Source organism: Malus sylvestris, chromosome 6 (assembly GCF_916048215.2).
Source record: "Malus sylvestris chromosome 6, drMalSylv7.2, whole genome shotgun sequence".
In the NCBI taxonomy this organism is placed as follows: Eukaryota; Viridiplantae; Streptophyta; class Magnoliopsida; order Rosales; family Rosaceae; genus Malus; species Malus sylvestris.
The window spans coordinates 33,028,875-33,050,502 of NC_062265.1; the positions used below are offsets into that span (position 1 = coordinate 33,028,875).

General features: G+C 34.6%; 3 protein-coding genes and 1 long non-coding RNA gene across 4 annotated transcripts; 2 read left to right on the plus strand and 2 right to left on the minus strand.

The window, feature by feature from the left end:
- The first annotated feature begins 575 nt into the window (after window positions 1–575).
- LOC126627321 (non-specific lipid transfer protein GPI-anchored 10-like) lies at window positions 576–1,650 on the plus strand. Its single transcript, XM_050296777.1, has 3 exons — window positions 576–993; window positions 1,130–1,231; window positions 1,402–1,650. The coding sequence occupies exons 1-3, from the start codon at window positions 642–644 to the stop codon at window positions 1,551–1,553; spliced, it is 606 nt and encodes a 201-aa protein (XP_050152734.1). The 5' UTR covers window positions 576–641; the 3' UTR covers window positions 1,554–1,650.
- Window positions 1,651–1,872: 222 nt separating this feature from the next.
- On the minus strand, window positions 1,873–3,222 carry LOC126627322 (uncharacterized). Its single transcript, XM_050296778.1, has 2 exons — window positions 2,691–3,222; window positions 1,873–2,223 (listed from the first exon to the last, which is right to left on the minus strand). Exons 1-2 carry the CDS (start codon window positions 3,111–3,113, stop codon window positions 2,050–2,052), a joined length of 597 nt encoding a protein of 198 aa, XP_050152735.1. The 5' UTR covers window positions 3,114–3,222; the 3' UTR covers window positions 1,873–2,049.
- A 4,685-nt stretch (window positions 3,223–7,907) lies between these two features.
- LOC126627505 (uncharacterized) lies at window positions 7,908–9,276 on the minus strand. The gene has a single exon (XM_050297081.1). The coding sequence runs from the start codon at window positions 8,833–8,835 to the stop codon at window positions 8,068–8,070; it is 768 nt and encodes a 255-aa protein (XP_050153038.1). The 5' UTR covers window positions 8,836–9,276; the 3' UTR covers window positions 7,908–8,067.
- Window positions 9,277–16,038: 6,762 nt separating this feature from the next.
- LOC126625389 (uncharacterized) lies at window positions 16,039–18,247 on the plus strand. Its single transcript, XR_007624421.1, has 2 exons — window positions 16,039–17,253; window positions 17,333–18,247. It is a non-coding gene; the product is annotated as an uncharacterized LOC126625389 (long non-coding RNA).
- Window positions 18,248–21,628: the final 3,381 nt, after the last annotated feature.

The window sequence follows — 21,628 nt, forward strand, 5'->3', positions numbered from 1 at the left end:
TATCGTGGAAAATTGTAAGTAGCAAGTCAGAATCATGAAACAGCAGTGGTCCGACTGTATTGATTTCACTGCAATCACCTTTATGTTGGAGAAGAAAGTGAAGTTTTTAATTTATAGGTAGAACAATTAAATCATATTAACTGCGCAAATGATTTTTCTTTTGTGCTTGATTATTTTGGATAGTGATCCTTCTAGCTAGCTACCTTATTTGAAAATTGGATTACATTCTTAAAACAAGGAGATAAAAGCAAAATTCATATCATTGGAGGACTCGAATTTCAGTATTGTAGTCTATTGGAACTGGGGAACTATTATTGACACTTCAACAAAGTGATCATGCACTTCTCGATGCGTATTTTTTTCTAGGAGTGCGAAATGACATTATTGACATGCCAATAACCGTTTCTTTTTGTTAATCTTTGAAGTTGAATGTACATGTCAGACTGTATTGCACCTTGGGGAAATAGAGCAAGAAGTGCATGTAGCAACTGATACTCAAAAGACAGCAAGAAATGCATGCAGAGAATAACACACACCATACATGCAGAAGAAACTCATCACATCCAAAACATGCACAATTCATCTATTTAATTTACACATTATTTGGTAATTTTTTTACTCTTCTACATGAGAACACAACAATGGCTTCCCCTAACAGCTCTCTGCTTCAAGATCCTTTCTCCATTTCCTCTCTGACTCTACTCCTCTTTCTCGTTTCCCTTCCACCACCCGTCCTCTCACAAAACCCGACCATTGCTCAATGCACCACGCGGCTTCTTCCACTGGCCCCGTGTGTGCCATTCGTGCAAGGCACTGCCATGTCACCTGCACAATCATGCTGTGACAACCTCAAGCTGCTCTACAGCCAGCAGCCAGAGTGCCTTTGCCTTTTTCTCAACGATACTACTTTGAGCACATTCCCTATCAACACCACTCGCGCTCTCCAGCTTCCCGTTGTTTGTAGCCTTCAAGTCGACATCTCTACTTGTTCGGGTAACTTCTGATTTTGAAGAAAAATATGGTTTTTTTTTTACGATTCTTAGTCCAGCTCTGTTCACTGTTCTGTGTCAATACATAATCTTACATTAAGTCATGTTATTCTAATCTTTTTTCGATCTTTTTGCTGCAGGTGCAGGGATACCTGTACCTGTGCCTCCTAGTTCACCTAGTTCTCAAGATCCCCCTCTGGGGAAAAACACCAACTCATCTGCTGCTAATTCTACAATTGCTGGTAGGAAAAAATAAAAATATCCAACTCTTGCGCAATCCCTCTAATTTTACAAAATAATGCCTCAAAAATTAAATAACAATCTAAACGTAATTTGAGTTCGCTTATTTTAGTCTTTTTACTATCCCCTCTAAATTCTTGAATTCGGGCTTGGTATTTTTTTGGGATTTCAGCCACTCCAATGCCTCAAACTGCACCAATACCCACCACGATGGGGTTAGGGTTTAGCAGAACTGCAAATGCTGGGACCAAATTGAAGATGGGAAGTTATCTTGCAGTGGCTTTCGCTGTGGCAGGTTTTCCGGTGGCAGGAGTTCCATTTTAAGCATGATCATATTTATACCACCAGACTAATATCTGGATGGTTTTTTATGTTGTGTTTAGAGATTTTACTTATAACTTAGGAACGAGAGTTTATTTCATTACGGTTTTACTTAGATAGCATCGAACTTCTATTGATTTGAATAAAAACAGTGGTGACTGTCAAATTATATATGGGCTCTCAGCTGACTTAGGTTTTGTTTTAAGTGTTGTGGAACTGTTTTTCGATGGTTACCGGAAGTATACACCCGTGTGATGATAGATGTAGACACACGTGTATACACCCGGTAACACACAAACTTTCTCTACTTCAAACAGATACATCCACAAACAATGCTATCTCTGACAATTTGATAAACGTCGTACAAGATAATAAAATACAATTCAGAAAGGAAAAAAAAAAGATGTTTAGATATGGAAAGTCACCTTACAAACAGAGATATTTAACTATGACAGAATGTTTGTTTGCCTAGGATTGTATCACGTATTTCATTAAGAAACTATTCCAAACTAGGAGCCACTTCAGTCGGGTTGGATTCGAAGACATCCGGGTTGGATGCCTCCGGTTCTTCCAAAAACTCCCGAGACTGGAACGAATCTTTGTAGACTGGAGTTTCCTTGAAATCAGTTGCTCCTTCATTGTAAGAAGTAGCAGCAACTAAACAAGCAATAAGCTGCAGGGAAAAACAAAAACAAACAAACGGCCGGGGGTCAAACGTTAGCCTTCAATTTGTAAAATTTACGTAAACACAAGGAATGCCACAATTACGGTATTTTAATCTAATCATGCATTGTTATGTATTTTAACTTATCCGCATGGCAGTTTATATATTGACAAAGAAGTACACCCTTAACTAGTGTTTATCAAGTTGTGATTAACGAACTTTCGTAGTACACAATTATAATTGGATCTATTTGTTTATATTCATTATTTAAGGGTCATTCTAGCAAAAGAATCAATCAAATTGGTAATTGTTTAGTTGATTCATAAGTACCATATAAATAGACGGTTCATTAATAAAATCTAAATTATTCTGAAATCATCGATTTGTTACATACGAATCATTGAACATAAACACCCAACATTAAATTAAGGACAAAAATTGATGAACGAATTAACAAAGAGTAGTAGTGAACATACCGCAAAGCCAATACCAAAAGCCCACAAGTACTCAACAAAGAATCCAAGCCAGTCCCATTTTTCACCTTCCCAAAAGCAAGGTTCATCCCCGGGAAGCTTAGGCAAGAAATACCCATCATCAACGTTTCCCACAGCCCCACCACCGACGTTTTCAATCTCAGCCGTTCGTTGCGACCCCATCATGTCTTGTTCTTGGTCTCTGGTGGTTGTGTTGCTCCTCCTGTTCTTGCCGTCGGTCCTTCCAGTTCTGGAGGTGAACCTCTTGGCTGCCACCACGTGAAGGGCTCTTCTGGAGGAGGGAGGGAAGAGGAGCTGGCGTTGTGAGGAGAGGTTGGTGTAGGGGTACTGTCTGGTGGTGGAGCTGCTGTAAGGGACTCTAGCTCCGCCGGTGGAACTTCCACTGTTGGCTATGGCTAGAGCCATGAGGGAGAAGAGTGAGAATCCCTGTGTTCTTAGCAGCTCAAAGCTAAATGAGCAAAGTGCAAATATCTCTTCAGCAGCGTGTGTGGATGAGATAATGAGTGTGTGAAGATGATAATGGATGTTTTTCTATAAAACTTGACCAAGATTTGTTTTCCATATTGGATCATGTGGTCCGTCCACTTTGGTCCAGTTAGTAAACTATTGTTCCATCTTATGAGCCCAAGCAGTGATGTGGTGTATTGTTTATTTTCTCATACTTAATTTGATTTGTCTTCCAAAGTGGTCCTTCACCTCTCCTCAATTTGGTCCGTAACAATGAAAATCAATAGAAGTGGTTCTTGAGTTTGTCCACTATAAATAATTTTGGTCGTTCCGTGAAAGCTAAGACAGGACCTGCCTTCTGAGTTGGTGAATGAAATTTCCAGTGTTCCTGCTGGTTTGAGTGGTTGCAAACCTGATAGTTTGACAAAAATACCCTTAAAATGTGCTCACATGGTCATTTATGCGACAATTTAGCGAGCATATTGGCAAATTTTCAGGAAATGACCAAAATGATTTATAGTGGACAAACTCAGGAACCACTTCTACCAATTTTTATTGTCATGGACCAAAATAAAGAATTATATTAATCTCATGAACCATTTTGGATTAAAAAAAAAAAGCCATATTCATTTTTTATTCAACAATATTTTACATTAGGAAGTGAGAGATTATGCAACAATATTTTATATTAAAGGGTATGAGATTTTCATTAAAGTTGGACAATAAGTCTGTCATAATAATTTAATATCAAAGTCAATTGTTGTGAAAATCAAACTTAAAAACTCTCACTTTACAAACTAAAAGATAATTGCACTAAGACTGTAATTCTAATAACTTTTCTAGCTCTTATTAATGATGAAGAAATCGAACAAGTCTTTGTGGTGATCCAAAATGGTGAAGCGGCCCGTTACCCGTAAGTTAGGTTTAAGGTTGGATTACTGTAATTACACAATAAAATGTGAAGACTTAAATAAATTAGAATGTAATTAAATTTCTTTTTTGCTTATAGGAGGTAAATCTCCTTAATAAATGTATGTATATATTGCTAAACCCTAGTTCTTGCACAAAGAAAAATCCTACAAATTATGACTAACCTTATATTTCGTTACTCTAAATAGGTAACGAAAATCACCATGGATTTTCACTCCAAAATTTTAGCTTAAATTTCTTGTTATCAAAACCAACAATTTGTATGCATATATGTCACCACAAAAGTTCCTTCACAAACACTTCAATGGCGACCGGTAAAGCAATCAAAGTGCAATTGGCTCTCTTCTGCATCGTCTTCATAACCCTCTCCGCTCTTACTGAAAGTACGTACAAAAAATTTCTCATGCATGCCAACTTAAAGATCTATTTAATTTCTTATTTTTTGGTTCTTTTAATTTATTTTTCCGTACGGAAAATATTGTAAACAGGCCGCTATGAAGGCATTGGTGCGATGACTAGCAGCAACAACAACGTTGTCAACAATTTCAGGGTGAAACCATACGAGGACAAAATATCGTTTTGCAGAGACGGCTGTTCTAAAAATAAACCTTGTTACTGTTGCGCCTTTCGTCCGGATCAGTGTTGGACCTCGCTCGATAAATGTAATCAGAAGTGTGGTCGAGATATCTAAACCCTAAAGATCCGAGGTTAATTATCTATTACAAACTAAAATATTTGAAATAAAGCTATCGTGTAAAATAAAATAAAATAAATTGAACTGTTTGTGACTCATGTCATGAGCCTTATTGAAGCTTAATATTTGATTCTACCTTTTTTCTTTTTGTTCTACTTTGGTTTGGCGGCAAGCAACCCAACTAGTTGTGGACTTTGTACTTTTAAGTTTTTCTTTTTCTTTTGAGGGTTATGGATTCTACGGACATAGCCCAATTTTAACACATTTATAGGCCTCCCTCGTCACCTCACTTTCTTTCTCTCATTTAATATTGTGCATGAGACTTTCATCTTACACGTCTCCTAAGTAATGAAAGAAGAATTTATCTTCTTTCTTTTTTGATTATCTTGCTCGGGTTTGTATAAGACCGAATCCATTTGATTTAAAAAAAAAAGATTACTAATCCTTGACTTTTTTAGGAATCCTTCATTAGTGGTTGTGAATGACTCTCAATTTTTTTTTACTAAACCCAACTGTTTTTTGTTGTTATTGTAATAAAGAGAGTTGAGTTTCCACCACTGAACCAATTAGCATTACATATAAATCCAACTACTATTGGCACATACGAGGTCTTTTTTTCGATATAAAATTCACTCCCAACAACTTACACTGTTGAATTCAACTTAATTTTGGTTGTGTTGATGCACAAAACCAGAGGTCTTGGAACAACGAAAATTCGACCATGAATCTGCAAGAAATGTAAATAACACAAGATGTATCGTGGTTCACCCTAAGGTTTGGGCTACGTCCACACTGATATTGTATTTCTGAGGGAGAGAGAGAGCTCTGAATATGCGAGTGAGAGCTTTGAGAGGATGAGGGAGCTTAAGGCCTAAGAGTTGGCTTCCCCTAATTGTGAGGGTGATGGGTCCTTTTATAGAATAAGGGTTGTTCACTTATTACATATTTACCCCTCCATTTATTACATAATTACATTTGAGTCCCCCGAGTATTTATACGAGGTCTAAATACGGAGGCCCTAAGTATGGTATAAACCGGTTAGAAAAACTTTTAAAACACCATAAAAATGAAGTAAGAATCCAACACATATTGATTCCCGTATTTGATTCTGTTCTACTTTGATTTGTTGGCAAGCAACCAATTAGATATGAAATTTGTATTTCATTATCGTGTTTCAGAAAAATAGTGCTTCATATTAGCAGATATATTATTGGAGGATAGTCTAGTTGAAAATCATATTACACTAACGAACATATGAACAGACTACAAAGATTAATTGATTAATGAAGAAACGAAGAAAGTCGAGACAACTACAAAATGAAGGAACTACATTGTGTCTAACTTGTTATTCTATGTGGTTCGTATGATATATATAGAAAACTAACCTCTAACCCTAATAGGCAAGGAAATGAAATCCTAAAACCAACACTACTTAGAGCTGGTTTGGTATTGCTGTGCTTTGGAAAAAAATTGTTTCTGCTGTGCTGTGAGAATAAGCTCATTTTTAATGTTTCACGTTTTCAGCTTTTTTTCACCCAAAACTGTGAAAATAAGTTGTTTTTAAGTGTTTACCAAACACCTTTTTTAGCTCAACTTTTTTTTATACTCACTTTTTATAAAAACACCTCAATACCAAAATAATACTTAGCCACTTTTATTTCCAAAGTTTATAGTGGTGGCCTCCTTTTTCCTTGGGACAAGGATTATCTGCCCTCCAACTTTCGGTGCCCTCCTGTTTGTGTGGTCACAGTTATATCACGTCAACATTTTATATTATTATTCATTTTTGTCTTATTATCTCTATAATATAAAATAATATAAAATGTTGACGTGACTTAACCGTGACCACACAAAACAGAAAGACACGAAAGAGCACCGAAAATAAGAGGGCAGACAATCCTTATCCTTTTCCTTGAGTCTGGATTGAAAGCCCCATCACATTTTTTTTTTGTCAGAAGTTCACAGTTCTATTCTCTTTGTACGAACTGTTGACATCTTTAATAAACATCGTACTTGTTCTAAAAAAAAGTGATACAAACTTGCACTTGTAAAAGTAAATTATGAGTAAGAAAATCACCTGATTAGTCGGGAAAAAAATACTAAATCTACACCTATCCCCTCCTGAGAATTGAAATATAATCAATCGACCTCCATTACTATCTTCATCTGCACTGTTTCAAAGATATGAGCATTTTAGCTGTGCTTTGAAAAAAGAAGTCATGAAAACGATAACAAAACCATTGAGCTCTTCACATCGAAGGACCTACCCCACCATCCCTTCCCTCCTCTTTTTGAATCACACCCCCACAAAATTCAAAATACATTTTTCAGTCCTGGGCAAACAAAATCAGCCGTGATTCACTCATAATAAGTCATAATAGACTAGGTGTATTTAATTGAGATTTGATGGATTGATAAATTCATAGATTTGATAAGAGTTTTAATTTGTAGAGACTTTATGTAAAATTTTAATTTAACTCCTGAGATAAGTTAAATATGAAAACACAATGCGAAATTTCTCAAGTTTCTTCAAATTCCTCAACTTCTAAAAATTCCTTAAAAGAGAATTTTAATTGAATATACATAGAATATAATAAACTCTTTTAGAATCCTAAGCAAACACACCTAAATTTATAAGAATTTTAATAAACTAGTTTAAAATCTTAATTGAATACATATATTAGTCACTTAACTTCCCATGAATATTCTTAAATTCATTAAATAAATTAAAATCCCTCTATTTCAGTTGAAAACACCCCTTAGTATCCTAAATCTTTAATAATATATAAATTTCTGTACAATATCAGAATTATTACAAATATATAGGTCTATGCATTCTTATGTGCGTACGGTTAAAGATTTAAAACGAATATCTATTAAAGATATTTTGATATATGAAACTGTATAAAAAATTTAGAACGAATATTTTATGTCAAGTAACATCTTACAGACAAATAAAACAAGGGATGTGTTATCTACACATTTTTTTTACTTTTCTCACATCTCTAGTTAATTTCTGTCATTTGATCTTTTTCAATTCATCCGATCCAACGACACGAAAATTAAAAAAGTGTGAAACAAATAAAAAATGATGTGTAGATATCACATCTCATAAAACAATATCAACATTCACAAAATTTCCATTTACGTTGCCTTCTGTCAAGTTTTACAACCTCTATCATATGAACATCTGCATGTCTAGCGCGTAAAATGAAACAAAACCCATTTTCCGCATGCAGCGGGCCGGGGGTTTAACCAAAACCCTTCGGCATGCCGCCCGAAACGTTTCTACGAAGCGGAAAGCGACTCGGTCCGCCACGAATCATCCGACACGCCGCCGCCGGAGTAATCAAACAAACCGCCTAACGCCAAGTACTCCTCCCCGCCAATATAACTGTCATTAATAAATTCGCCAATATAACTGTCATTAATAAATTCAGAGTCGCCACCGATTCCGAAATCGAACGAGTCGTAACTTGGAATCAAGTCGTTATCGAACCCTACCATGCCATCAAATCCAAAGGCCTCGGAACCACTCTCGGTGAAATCAGCGGCCTCGATTTTTTCCTCTTCATTTGCTCCATTGGTCGGTGGGAGACCAAGCTCGTCGTCCGAAGCTTCCAGAAGGTAACCAAGCTCTGGCTGCCTCGACTCGCCTGAAGCCGACGTGTCTTCGGACGCTGGAAATGCCGGAACTTGTATCTCCTCCTCGAAGCTCTTAATCACCGAGTCAAGGTCTTGAATCTCCGGGACGGCGTCCGAGTCGTCCAGGATGTTAAGTAGGTCGTCTTGTATCAGCTTGACCTCCGCCGACCCCATACGCAACTCGTCCGAGTCAACTCGATCGGGAGTCTGAGTCGATGACTCGCCCGAGTTAATATCCGAGTTGTTCAATTCATCTCCGGTGTAGCCCGACTGGTGGGAGCTGGCAACCGAGTTGCTCGAGTCGACTCGGATGAGTTTTGTATCGGGTTGGGTACTATTGGTTTCTGAGTTCTCCGAGTTGTCCGAGTCATCTCGGGCTCGCTTCCTATAGTGGTTGCTTGTGTCATCCATTTTCTACACCAATGAGAAAATAGAAAAGTGGGTTTTAGGTATGATTCTAAAGGGGGAACAAACAAAACCCAAATCTAGGATTAGGTTTTCTAGAGAGAGAGACACACACACAAAGGAAAAAAGGTTGAGAGAGAAAAGGATTAGGGTTTTAGGGGTAAAAGTGGTGGTGGGCAAGTATAATAAGTGAGGTGGTGGGAGGTGGTATATATAGTTGGACAAGGGGGCAAATATTAGCTAACGTCTTTTCTAGAGAGAGAAAGTTGCTTGGGAGATGGGAAAAAGATGGTTGGGGAGAGAGAAAAGATGGGATGGTGGATGAGAAAAGGAGAGAAAATTAGCAAATTCTTTGGGGACCTCAAGAAAGAGAAAGAGGGTGCAAAAAGCAAATGGTATTTCGAAGACTTGAGGAAGGTGTGAGAGAGTTGAATTGTTGAAGGGGAATATATAATGGAGAGACAAATTTAGGATTTGGATTTGGTATTCAAATTTAATACTGGAAGAAAACCGGTAGGCGCGGGCATTGCGTAGGAATGAAACCCCTCACGCAAGTCTCTCACTTTTTTTAAAATAAAGAAAGTCGCTTTTCTTTAATTCTTAAATTTTGTTTTTAGTCAATATTTATTTATGTTTGCCAACTTTTTGTAATCTCTAACTAGTATATGCTTGAAAAAGGTATGTGTGATATTTTTTATTTTTGTTTTTAAAATTGAAGGAGGGTGAAGGAGATTGAGAAAAAACATGGAGTGGGAAGAGAGGGAGAGAGGTTTGTTTTTTGTTTTTTTTTTTAATTAGAGATGATACAATCATTTGTAGATGGGGTTTAAACAAAAAAATAACAATTTTATTTTGTGAAATTGCAAGTCCTTAATTTTTTTTTGTGATAGGAGAAAAATGTCTCCTCACTTTTTTTTTTGTTGACAAATTTTTTATTTATTAATATGTAGTTTAAATAAAATGTTAGGTGGATATTTTTAATTTTTTGTTTTGTAGATTTTATATATTTAATTTTGACATTTGAGGTGCGTTGAGGACCCACAGAGTTGGGTGAAATCCTGTGGTTGGTTTTGATTTTTATCACTTTTTTTGTTTTGATTTTGATTTTTGTTTAATTTTTCTATTTGCTTGGATCGGCTTGCTTGGGATAGGATGGGAGTGGTGATGAGGATTTTTGGCTTACCTGTCTTTGTTTGTTCTTGACGATTTCTTGCTTGATTAAGGTCTTATTATAGTAAAACCGTCAACAAAATCAATTGCGTAATTTGATAAGTTCTTTGTTTAGAGTTAAAATTCGAGAACACGATCAATGTTTAAACATTTTCCTTAATGAACTGTTCTTGCTGTCAATTAGTCAATGCCAATGGTTTTATTAATAAGATAGACATTAAGGATTTTCAAAATGATTTTTCAAAGAAATCAATTGAAACTGAGTTCTCTCTTAAATACATTCATCTAATCATTTTCAAGTTTTCGTATCTAAATTTGTAGTACATTCCTAACATATTTTAAGACCATTTCACAAAAGTTAAAAGTCCCCCGTACAAGATAGAGAATTAATTTCATAATTTGGCATAGAAATATCCTGTCTTCTTGAAGGAAAGAAAATATACATAGACCCCAGAACGCCGCCCTTGTATGCAGACTAACAAGAATTATCTCTTCGTTTTTTGTGTACAAAGGAGACCAGCTGGTAATTTCGTCACGTCAGTATATTTTTATAAAAGTTAAGAAGATTCACATAGCCATTTTAAGATTCATATGGTTACCATCGTGTGGTTCGTTAACATCAGAAATTAAAATCAAAACTTACCGTATAAAATACATACTTAAAATTCATTCCTAACTATTAAATTACCCTGAAATGGCTAAGAAATTGAAAGACGTGATGTCATGTTATTGGTATAAATTACAGTGAAACTTAAATCATCTTATAACAAGTAAAAACTTGACTCAGACAACTTAATTATTAGGTGGTCCGATCACCTTATCAGATGCTATATTATTAGTCACTTTCGAAATAGATGTTTCATGACGTATATTGTAGTGTGTTTGTACCATATTTGATCAATCCCGAAATTATTGAGTACCGGTCAACGTTATACCGTTAAGGATCCAGAAGAGTTTCCCTCCAACCAGGAGGCCAATCACAGTGCGACACGTGTCGACATTAGAAGCTAATCATAGCGCGACACGTGTCAACATCAAAAGCAAATCACAACACGACACGTGTCAATGTCAGAATAAAACTAGAAACTCTATTCTATAAATAGAGATCATTCTCTCAAAATATTTCCTAATGTCATTTGTACTAAATAATTCACTTGTACTCACTAAAGGAGAGCTTGAAACTATGTATTTGTGTAAACCCTTCACAATTAATGAGAACTCCTCTATTCCGTAGACGTAGCCAGTCTGGGTGAACCACGTACATCTTGTGTTTGCTTCCCAGTCTCTATCCATTTACATACTTATCCACACTAGTGACCGAAGTAATCTAACGAATGTCACAAACTTAACACTTTCTGTTGTACCAAAGTCTTCACTGATTTTGTGCATTAACATACTATATAATTGAAACACTGTAACGTAGCGTACGCTTGCTAATATTAAATACTCAAACATTCTAGGCTGTCAATCAACATGAACGTTAATAGAGTGATGAGTACAAATAGATTGGATCACAACGTCATTTGTTTTCATGAAGTATGAGAGGGAGATTAAATTTTTATACTAAATTTGTAAATCAAATTAATAAAAAACAAGCATGTTAATTATACATTTAGTTAATAATTTAATTATTGACAATCATATCATTAAGTTTGCAAATTTGACTTAAAAATTTAGACTTAATTGGATTAATAGTCCTCATGGTGATAGGATAGTTGGAAGATTGCTCTTGTGGTAAAAAAAAAAAACTAGGATTTAAGCCTATGTGATAAAGTCTGTTAGGATTTATGCCCAAAATTAAAATTTCCGTCAATTTTATGTTAATTATTAGCACATAAGCCAGTCTCAAGTGTTAACAATTAACGGAGAGGTTTGTTGTAGCCTAATATGTGTAGGGAGAGTTTTGTTTTAGTCTAATATTTGATGCTCACGTGATAATAATTAACAGAAAATTGACAGAAATTTTAATTTTGGGCATAAATCCTAACAAATTTATCACAGGAGCTTAAATCCTAGTTTTATTCACCACATGAGCTATTTTCCAACTATCCTATCACTACAGTACGGTGGCTGTTAATTAAAATAGGTAAAAAATTTAGTCTCTTTAACATTATCCAATAAAAAACTTGGTAAATTTAACAAAATAAAAATAAAAAACTTGTTAAACAATTGAGATAAATAAAAAGGACCACAAATTAATCCAAGGCTGACGTAATTCCCTAGCTCTTAAAAAAATCAAAACACATCTCCACCATCACACACTCCATCGCCCACCACGTGTGAACGTGACACGTCCTCGAATCCCACGCCAAACCAGTTGGTGAGCCGACTCTGAAAGCCGACTCATCGAAACGGCGCCGACAATGAGAGAGAGAGAGAAACAAAACAAAAGCGTAGTTCGCGGCTTTCGAGAACCGACGAAGTCCCAGTCAGCTTCTGCGGCTCCCACGCATGCACGTCGCCACATCATGCAAATCCGCGCGGCACGTGTTGCGAGAACCACGACGTCCGTCATCGCCACGCGACCGACTCACCACCGCCTTCTGCAGTCTTTTATTAAAGCGATCGGATCTTCCGACGGAAGGAGTCGATGTGTTCACAAGCCGAAGGTGACACGTTTAAGTTTTCAACGTTGCCGTTTTATATGTTTTCTTTTTGGCGTGGATTTCACGATGTTACGGGTGGCGGGATCCACGAGCCAAATAAATATCTGCATGATCTGTTTTTTTGTTATTTTTAGTAAATATTTAGGAATATATAATTTGGTCGATGCAGGTCTTTCCATGTCATGGATGAGGCCACAGCAAGGAGAAGCTGCCCCACACCACCTATTGAAAGAAAGAATTCGAAATTTGAAAGAGGAAATATAATCTCTCTACATCAACTTGCGGTTTTTAAATTTGAATTGACATTAGGGTAAGTTATTAAGTTGTCTCATTTTGAATGAATCAATAGAAATATGTTTCCGTAAATACCATCCTTGTCAAAACGAAAAAAAAGGTGGACAAGTGAAAATAGAAAATGGATGTGTTTCTTTTATTGGGAAACTTGTTTGTTCCTTGACTACGATTAACGAACTTTTATCGGTCGTACATTGTAATCGAAAGTGTTTATTCATTTTATTATCATTTAAAGATCAAATTTGTAAAACAACTATTCAATTTTGGAAATTGTTTAGTCGTTTATTTGTATCAAACCGATTAACAGTTTTGATAACAAGTAACATTTTCATGGTTAAGCATCTGATTTTATGCATATAAATGATTAAAAGATCCTGAGTTTGAGTAATTTTTTTGCATATATGATCTTTAAATGATGAAAAACAAATAAACGTTTTAATTATGATGTTCAGACAATAAAGTCGGGTCCAGAAGTTGGAATTTCCATCCATAATCTTGTTAGTCCAGCGGAATAATTAAATAAAGGGAAAATTAGGTTCATATCATTCTTTTTGTTACTCCATTGATTAAAATCCTATTCATTTTCAATTTTTGATCAAAGTCCTTGGGTATTAATAACATTATTAATTATTTGAATAATAAAATATTTTTTATTTTTAAATATATTCCTTTAGTGTTAAAAATGTTACAATTAGTATATTTATATTTATGGCTAAATTTTTTATCATATATATTTTTTTAGTTTGTACCTATTTTTAATTTGCAAATATTTTTTAATTTGTACCAATTTTCTTTTCATTTTTAATTTGTACCCATATATTAGTTTCTTTTTGTGCCCATATTTTTTAAAGTTTTATTTGTGTTTGTACCCATGTGTATACCGTCACATAACATTGTATATTTAATCAATGATAGAAAAATTACATATGGTATATTTATGTTTTATGCCTAAACTTTGTATCATATATTTATATTTTTAGTTTGTACCCACTTTTAATTTGCAACATTTTTTTAAAAAATTTGTAGTATTTTCTTTTTAGTTTTATTTTGTACCCATGTATTAATTTTTTTTAGCGCCTATATTTTTTAATAATTCATTTGTACTCTTAATTTTTAATCTTTTATCTGTACCCTAATTTATTTATAATGTACCCATTCTTCTTTATTAATGTACCACTTTGTTATATGTGAAATGTACCAATTTTTTTGTAAAATGTTCCAATTTTTTTAACACTATGGATACATTCTTTTGCCATTTATTATTTCTTATTTTTACATAGTTTTTATCCATTTATTCAATCAAAATGTTTGAATTTTTTTATTGTAACCGTTTATAATAGTATTATAATGAGGGATTTTAAATTTATAGGATTATAAATCTCATAAAATATCAAACAATTAATGTCAAAACTATAAAAATAAAAATATTAATAGTAATATAATGAGGTGTACAAAGCCAATGGACCTTGATCAAACTTTGAATACCATTAAAGTTTTAATCAAAGAATGTTAAGGATTAGGGACCGCATCCAAAATATCCCTTAAATAAAACATCAAACTGAAATGAGACTTCAAGGTTCAAATAATCAGGTTTCCATGCAAGCAATTTCCGAACGGATAGAGTCTGCTGCTGTATATATCAAGGTAGCAAATAATGAAAGGGAGTATTAACGAAAAGCTCGTAGTACTGTTCACTTTAATGAAAAACTATATTTTTACACTAAAAATTCAAACCTAGTACTATTCATTTTATCATTTATTTTGTTCTTATTATTAAAATTCAAAATTTTTAAACTTTTTTTTATTAATTTTCCTATAAAAAGCTCAAACAGTAGTACTGGCAAATATACAGTGCGCCGATGTAACACTCTGGCAGCAGATACTGGAATTGACAGGTTTGTACCACCGAAGTCACATGCTTGAACGACTATTGTGTCTGTGAATTATGATGGTCCTGTCCTGAAGGAAGAGGAGGACCACACGTACTTGTTGCATGGCACTGCATCTGCACTGCATGGACCCGGTTCTTCATCGTTTGCTTCATCCCAAAGCATCTCAAAACCCTACTTCTTCTTCTAGATCTTCTTCCACTCGCAACCACCCAACCACATCTGCAATTCCACATCATATATACGTACCCTTGAATAGATAATAGTAAGATGCGGGAGCTACACCTAAAAAAAATCAAGGGTCTCGACGTTGCCATGTGGCACTTGTTTTAGCCTCTGTATTATAAAAGGTGCAATGATCGATGGATCAGTGCAATTTGCAAGTCAAAATACACAGTTTGCATGCAGAACCAAGCATCGAATGATATATAGTGGAACCAATTTGCTGTTCATTGTACTATATGACTAGTAACTTTGTTTATGAACGTCACATGAAATAAAAAGGTCAAAATCACGGTATTTTAAATTAAAAATTCAAAATAAAAATAGAAAATTTTAACAAAAAACTCATGGTACTGTTCACTTTAACGAAAAATCACATTTTTACACTAAAAAGTCAATCATAGTACTATTCACTCTACCCTTTATTTTGTCTTTATCGTTAAAATTCAAAGTTTTCAAGTCATTTTCATTAGTTTTCCTATAACAATAACGGTTATTACACTTCTTACACCTTGACGGCCACCTCCGCATTAAGGTAAATACGCTGCAATCTTAGAGCATCTTCAAAGGAGATATCAAAACTGCACTACTACAATATTAGCTTGAGGTGTCGAATGATGGTGGCGGTTTAATAAGTCATTATGTTGGATGTCGGATAAAAGATATCCGACACATCATTCAGTTAGTGTCGAATAACAATGAAACCCTGTCGGTTATTTCCAACATAAATTTCTGGCGATTATTTAGTGTCGGATGCAAACGCCATAAAATTTGAATTTTTTTTTATAAATATTTTAACATATTATGGCAGTTTCTAAGTTAATGGTGGCGGTTATAACCGACAGAAATTGACTATTTTATTATTTTAGTTTCTGGCGGTTATTATTTTAGTATTATGGCGGTTATAACCGATAGAAATTGACTATTTTATTATTTTTACGCCAAAAGTGCCCCTATGTGAGAGAAACCCTAGCAAGTTAGTATATAAGCTGAGTTATCAGCTTCCCTTTTCTCATTGGTGCCATTCCTCATGCGTCGTTTACCCCATCTCTCTGCACTTTCTCTTGCAATTTCTTCCATTCCTCTTGCTTTCAGAAAAACCTTACTTGCCTGCAATCAAAACCAAAGCTTATCCATCCAAGCTGAAATCATCCATTAGTTCTCTCAGGTTTCGTATTACAGCTCCATATTCTGAAACCTGCAAATCTCAACATAGATCTGCCTTCATTTCTTCACAGACCCAAGCCCAACTCACCTATTTCAGCTGTCTCGGTTTGCCGACGCACAAAGGTAAGATGCATCGTTTAATACCCTGAAATTTTTAAATATATGAATATGTGGAGAAAATCGAAAATAAATCGATTTATGATTATGAAGAATTAAATCGAGAATATTATAGAGCTTTTATATGATTTTTCAAGAATTTATAATAATTTATGTAAGTTTAGTTTTAAATTAAACTAGTTACGAGGTTTAAAGTTTGGACCTTAATTATTTAAAATACGTAGACCTTTCGAGGTCAAAAATTATATTTTTGAATAGAGCTCGACCTTACGAACGCGTAGGCGCAAACCGTTTGTGAAACGAAGTTAGAACGAAGAAGTTATTAACGTTTAAAGTTGGGGGCATTTTAGTAAAATAGTTGAGTTCAAGATAACTCCAGATTTTTGAAGAAAAATCTGGAAGGCCACGTGTGTGGCCGAGATTTAAAGACAGAAAAGATGGGCGGTGGAGATGGATTATAGAGAGAAAGGAGGGAGGAGAAAAGGAGGAGAGAGGAGGATGACCAATGGGTGAAGAGAGAAAGGAGGGAAAGGAGAGAAGGAGAAATGGAGAGGAACCCGCCAGGTTTCCTTGACCCGCGGACCCGGTTGCAACCCATAGGGTTCTCCGGTGAAATTCATCCTTTTTCCGATGGATTGGGCCGATATAACCCTCTAAATCATCATATATACCTTCCCTCTACCATCTCCATAGCAAATTTGAGACGATTGGGTTCGGAATTTTGGAAGAAAGGAACTCGTGGGTGTCGTATGACCCGTGGTCGAAATCCAGCAAATCGGAAACGGTTTCATTAAATTAACACCACCACTAGACTCTCCATGAACCAAGAAACAAATCTCATTCATTGGTTGGGTCGTCGGAATTGCTATGGAGTCGAATTGAGGACACCCAAATTCTAGGGTTTCGACAGGTTTTGATGAAATTGGAGCCTTTCCAGGAAAAATTGGCCTTGGTTGCAGGTATGAAAGTTTCTCTACTCATTGAGATCTTCATTTATGTAATTTTTGAGAATTTTTAAAAATAATTGAATTTTTTCAGCGAACCAGGGTGGCCGACCGCCACCTGAGGCGGCGGGTGCGGTGGCGCATGGCCAGGGAGCTAACAAGTGTGTTTTATGCGAATTTCTTTATTCTAATTATGTTTTTGAGATCAAATTGTTGTGGTTTGAATATTAATACGATTTTGGTATATGCTCGATTAAAGGAATATTTTCGGATTTGGTTTAAATTTTGAAGTTTTGAACTACGGAAGGCTTGATCCCTGTTGAGGGTAGGTAGACAGTCTAACGAGACGTTAGATGCAGCCATAAAATAAATGTGTTTAAATATTCGAGAATTAGTATATAGATGGAAATTGATCCAAGAGAAGAAAAATCAATTAGCTATGTTTTAGGTTGGGCCTACCATATTATTTTTCGAAATATACAAATATTTCGGGACAGGGGCGTTACACATCGATCTCGTTTCCTCATTAATTTCTTAATTCTAGCACAAATGCAATAGTGAAATCCGAGCCTAGTATGTGAGCTTATGTTGTAGACAACGACCGGAGATGATGGCGAACACAAGGAACGATAGCAATGTCAGACTTTAGATCTGCAAGAAAAATGAGCAGCGACAACCACGATGTCCACAAATCTCATAAATATATGTATAAATGCTCAACCCAGAATGAGCATGGTCTCTGCATCCATATATCTGATAGTGTCCATTACGCTCATGTATTTTGAGGAAGATGAAGTTGTTTGTGAGTAGCAAGTCTGGGATGAGGTGCAAGTTTTTTGAGGAAGATGAAGTTGTCAACAAATGTTTGTTGTTTCTTTTCCTTTATTTTTCAGATTTGGTTTGGCTTGGTATAAACATTCAAGTAAATTCAATGTATTCAAGTAAATTTAAAATAATAATGGATGAATAATGGATTTGTCAATTTAAATTTAAGTTTGTTTCATGGTTAGAATGGTTTCTGTTCGTAATTCATGTGCATATTTTTTTCAATTTTTTTTTAACATTAGCATTGAGCAATGTTTCAAAATGGTGCCCTGACAATTAAAAAAGTTGTCAGACCTATCAGCATATTAATGTCGTATGTAACCGACACGAGATACCCTAGCGGATTAAGCCTTTCTCTTGGCGGATTAAGACTTTTTCAAACGCACGCAAGCATGTCGCTTCACTTTTCCACCACTGCAACCATTTCATGTCGGATTTTACCTAATATCCGACATTAATAACTTTTTCTTGTCGTTTTTATTTGTGCCAGTAATGGGTAGTTTTGTAGTAGTGTTGTCACCTAAATATATAACAGTAAAAAATGATAGCAAACTCTCTCCAACCAAGCCTTCAATTTTTTACATGGCGCTAAGTCAATTGAAGGCAAAGTCTTTTACTATCAAAATTGACAACAGATGTCAAATTTATTAAATAATTTTTTAATAGATAAATATAATATATAATAATGTTGTTATGTTTTTCAAGTATTTGATTTGTTCCTCAATCATTGTACCCCACAAAAAGATAAAAATAATTTATTAATTACCAATATTATTTAACATATCGGGTGAGGTAAATTATTGTACAAAATATCAAATCTCACATAAGCCATCAAATATTATTTTGATGTTTAAAATTTAACACATCATTTGAAGATGCTCTTAGCTTCAAGGTATTACCCGGCCGTTTTTTATTTTTGGTCAATAATTACCCGGCCGGTTTATGGATGCCATTAGCAAACCTAACTATGTTACCTTTCTGGCGGAAAATAGTTGAAAGATTATTAAACTAATGTTGCTTAAAGTTATCAATTACCAATGAGGTTCCTTTGTTTTCCGTTCCTCTCTCTTTATCCCCGGGAGAAGACAAATTCCTTAAATTTAACTTTGGATGAAGAATTACAAGGGAAGTAAATTAACAGGTCTCAAAGGGTAAGTTAGGAAGACAAAATTTGTAAATAAAATTTTAAAAATTAAATGACAGAAAAGTTGATGATTGATTTATTATTTATGTGTTGATATACATTTTCATTCTTATTAATGACACATAATTGAGTTTACAATTTTAATCTTTCTGACATTACCCGACCTCAAACCGACACACCTGCTTAAACAATTGGAGAATTAAAGCGTCACTTTGACAAATTCCAGGTGAAGGTAATATACGGGTCCCTTTACCCTATAGCTTCATCCATATGATCCTTTTACTTGAAACAAACTTACGCGCGTCATGCGTCAACCTTTCATTTTCCAGGGAAATTGGGGAAAGGCGGATCTTTTTCCTAGGGATCTTAGGGATCCCGTGATCTCATCCATTCATTGTATATCATGCAGTTAGAAATCATTTTAAAATTTAAAATATAAATATAAATATAAATAGTACTTAATAAAAACTGACGCATGATATACGATGAATGAGTGAGATTACAGGATCTCTAAGATCCTCAAGAAAAGAATTCGACAATGATCATTTTCCAGAAAGTTCTGTCTTATCAAGGAGCTGAGCAGGTTTGGTAACCTAGCTTGTAGTTGACGTATTCACAAAGTCTAAAATTAATGGCCAAGACTTTTTAGAATGCAATTTGAAAGAGGCTTTTTGTTTTTTTTCGTTTTTTTTATAGAAAAATTAATGAAAATAATTTAAAATTTTTGAATTTTAACGATAATGACAAAATAAAGGGTAAAGTGAATAGTACTAGGATTGACTTTTTAGTATAAAAATATGATTTTTCGTTAAAGTGAACAGTACCTGGAGCTTTTCATTAATTTTTTTTTTCTCTTTGAGAAAATGGATTTTCCAAAAACCATATGAATTTTAGTAAAATAATTGGCAAATTAACCATGAGTTACATTGTGTAGTTTAATTTTAATTATATCCAAGCCTTTTTGTATAAACCTCTTATATATATATGTCAAGATGTGCAGTAAACCAACAACAAATGTAAAATAAAATCTTAAGTTGCACCATATCAAGATGCTTACCTAAACTACAATTTTGCTCATGCACAGCTAAATCAATTTTTCAAAGCACATTTTGAATTGTTCGAAATTTGAGTGGCCAACATGCAATTGTTGTAACTAAAAATTTGGCAATATTATGGAGCCATTCAAGATGATGACAGTTATGATGGTGTTGAAGATAATGGCAATATGTCGTAATTTTGTACAACTTTCAATCCTAATTGATAGTCTACATGGCACACATTTTTAATAGGTGAACCGAAATTGAGAATAAGTTGCATGTGGACTTCACCCAACATTACATAATGTAAATGGACCAGAATCAATAAGTCCTTAATATAGAAGTTAAGAGACAATATTGAATAATCAGTAATTGGCCAACTCTCTCTCTAAAATTTGAACATGATGTTTTCTCAAAAAAAAAAAATGAAAAAAAAATCTCAACGTGATGTGTTAAAGTGAATTCTTTAATTCGGTCTTAATTAGGTATGTATATTGCCTTGCTCGAATTATCATTGTGTGGTTTCATGTCTAATTATGCCAAATTTTTTTGTAATAAAACTCTCATACATGTCGTACAGACAGTAAAATGCAAGTTGAAAGATTATACGATGATATTACTAGTGGGCTAATAATTCGTCCGTCTTATATGAATATATGAAATTTTTACATGCAAGCTCTGGATAAGTTTACACTTAAAGGGAAAAAAAAAAACAAAAAAACTTCCAAAACCAAATATTTAAAAAAACTCCCTTTTTATTTTGCAATCGAATGAAGAAGGTCGCCATAGTTAAGAATGAGTCTAAACATAAAATAGATAGTTGAGGGTTTTACTATTATTTTTGTTATTTTTATAATTGAACTCTTAAATGTTTTTATTTTTTTATATTAAGAGTGATCAATTGGTGGTTTCGTTTCAGGAGGCCACCTTTTTGTGATCAGGAAGACTCACATAGGCATTTCAACATCCTCTTATCACCATCGTATGATTTACCAATATCAGAAATCGAACTTAGAACTCATCATGTGAAATACGAGATTCAAATTCGTTCTCAACCCCTGTATCACAAATGAAAGTTAAATGTTTCTAGTTATTTATAGAACTTATAATTGTGAGAGGATTTTATATAATTTACTAATATAAAGGTAGGTACACTGTTGTCGGCCATATTAACTTGTGTTGTTAATTTGTTTCGCTGTCGAAAGCTACAGGGAATCGCATCCAACTTTGAAAAACGAAAACGCTGGAGGAAGCAATTGAGCTCTGGCCTGGACCATTCAATCTCTCTCATTTGTCTCAGCGTCCCTATTCGAAAGGCAGCTAATGAAAGAATAATCCTGATATGATGATATCCTACTTTGAAGTTTTGCTTGGTGATGGTTTT

Bases quoted from the DNA above. Each gene is read 5' to 3' on its own strand.
- LOC126627505 (XM_050297081.1), bottom strand. From the start codon at position 8,835: ATGGATGACACAAGCAACCACTATAGGAAGCGAGCCCGAGATGACTCG.
- LOC126627321 (XM_050296777.1), top strand. From the start codon at position 642: ATGGCTTCCCCTAACAGCTCTCTGCTTCAAGATCCTTTCTCCATTTCC. The intron at 994-1,129 runs GTAACTTCTGAT...TTTTTGCTGCAG, and splicing joins CGACATCTCTACTTGTTCGG to GTGCAGGGATACCTGTACCT. The intron at 1,232-1,401 runs GTAGGAAAAAAT...TTGGGATTTCAG, and splicing joins TGCTAATTCTACAATTGCTG to CCACTCCAATGCCTCAAACT.
- LOC126627322 (XM_050296778.1), bottom strand. From the start codon at position 3,113: ATGGCTCTAGCCATAGCCAACAGTGGAAGTTCCACCGGCGGAGCTAGA. The intron at 2,224-2,690 runs GTATGTTCACTA...TTTTCCCTGCAG, and splicing joins CTTTTGGTATTGGCTTTGCG to CTTATTGCTTGTTTAGTTGC.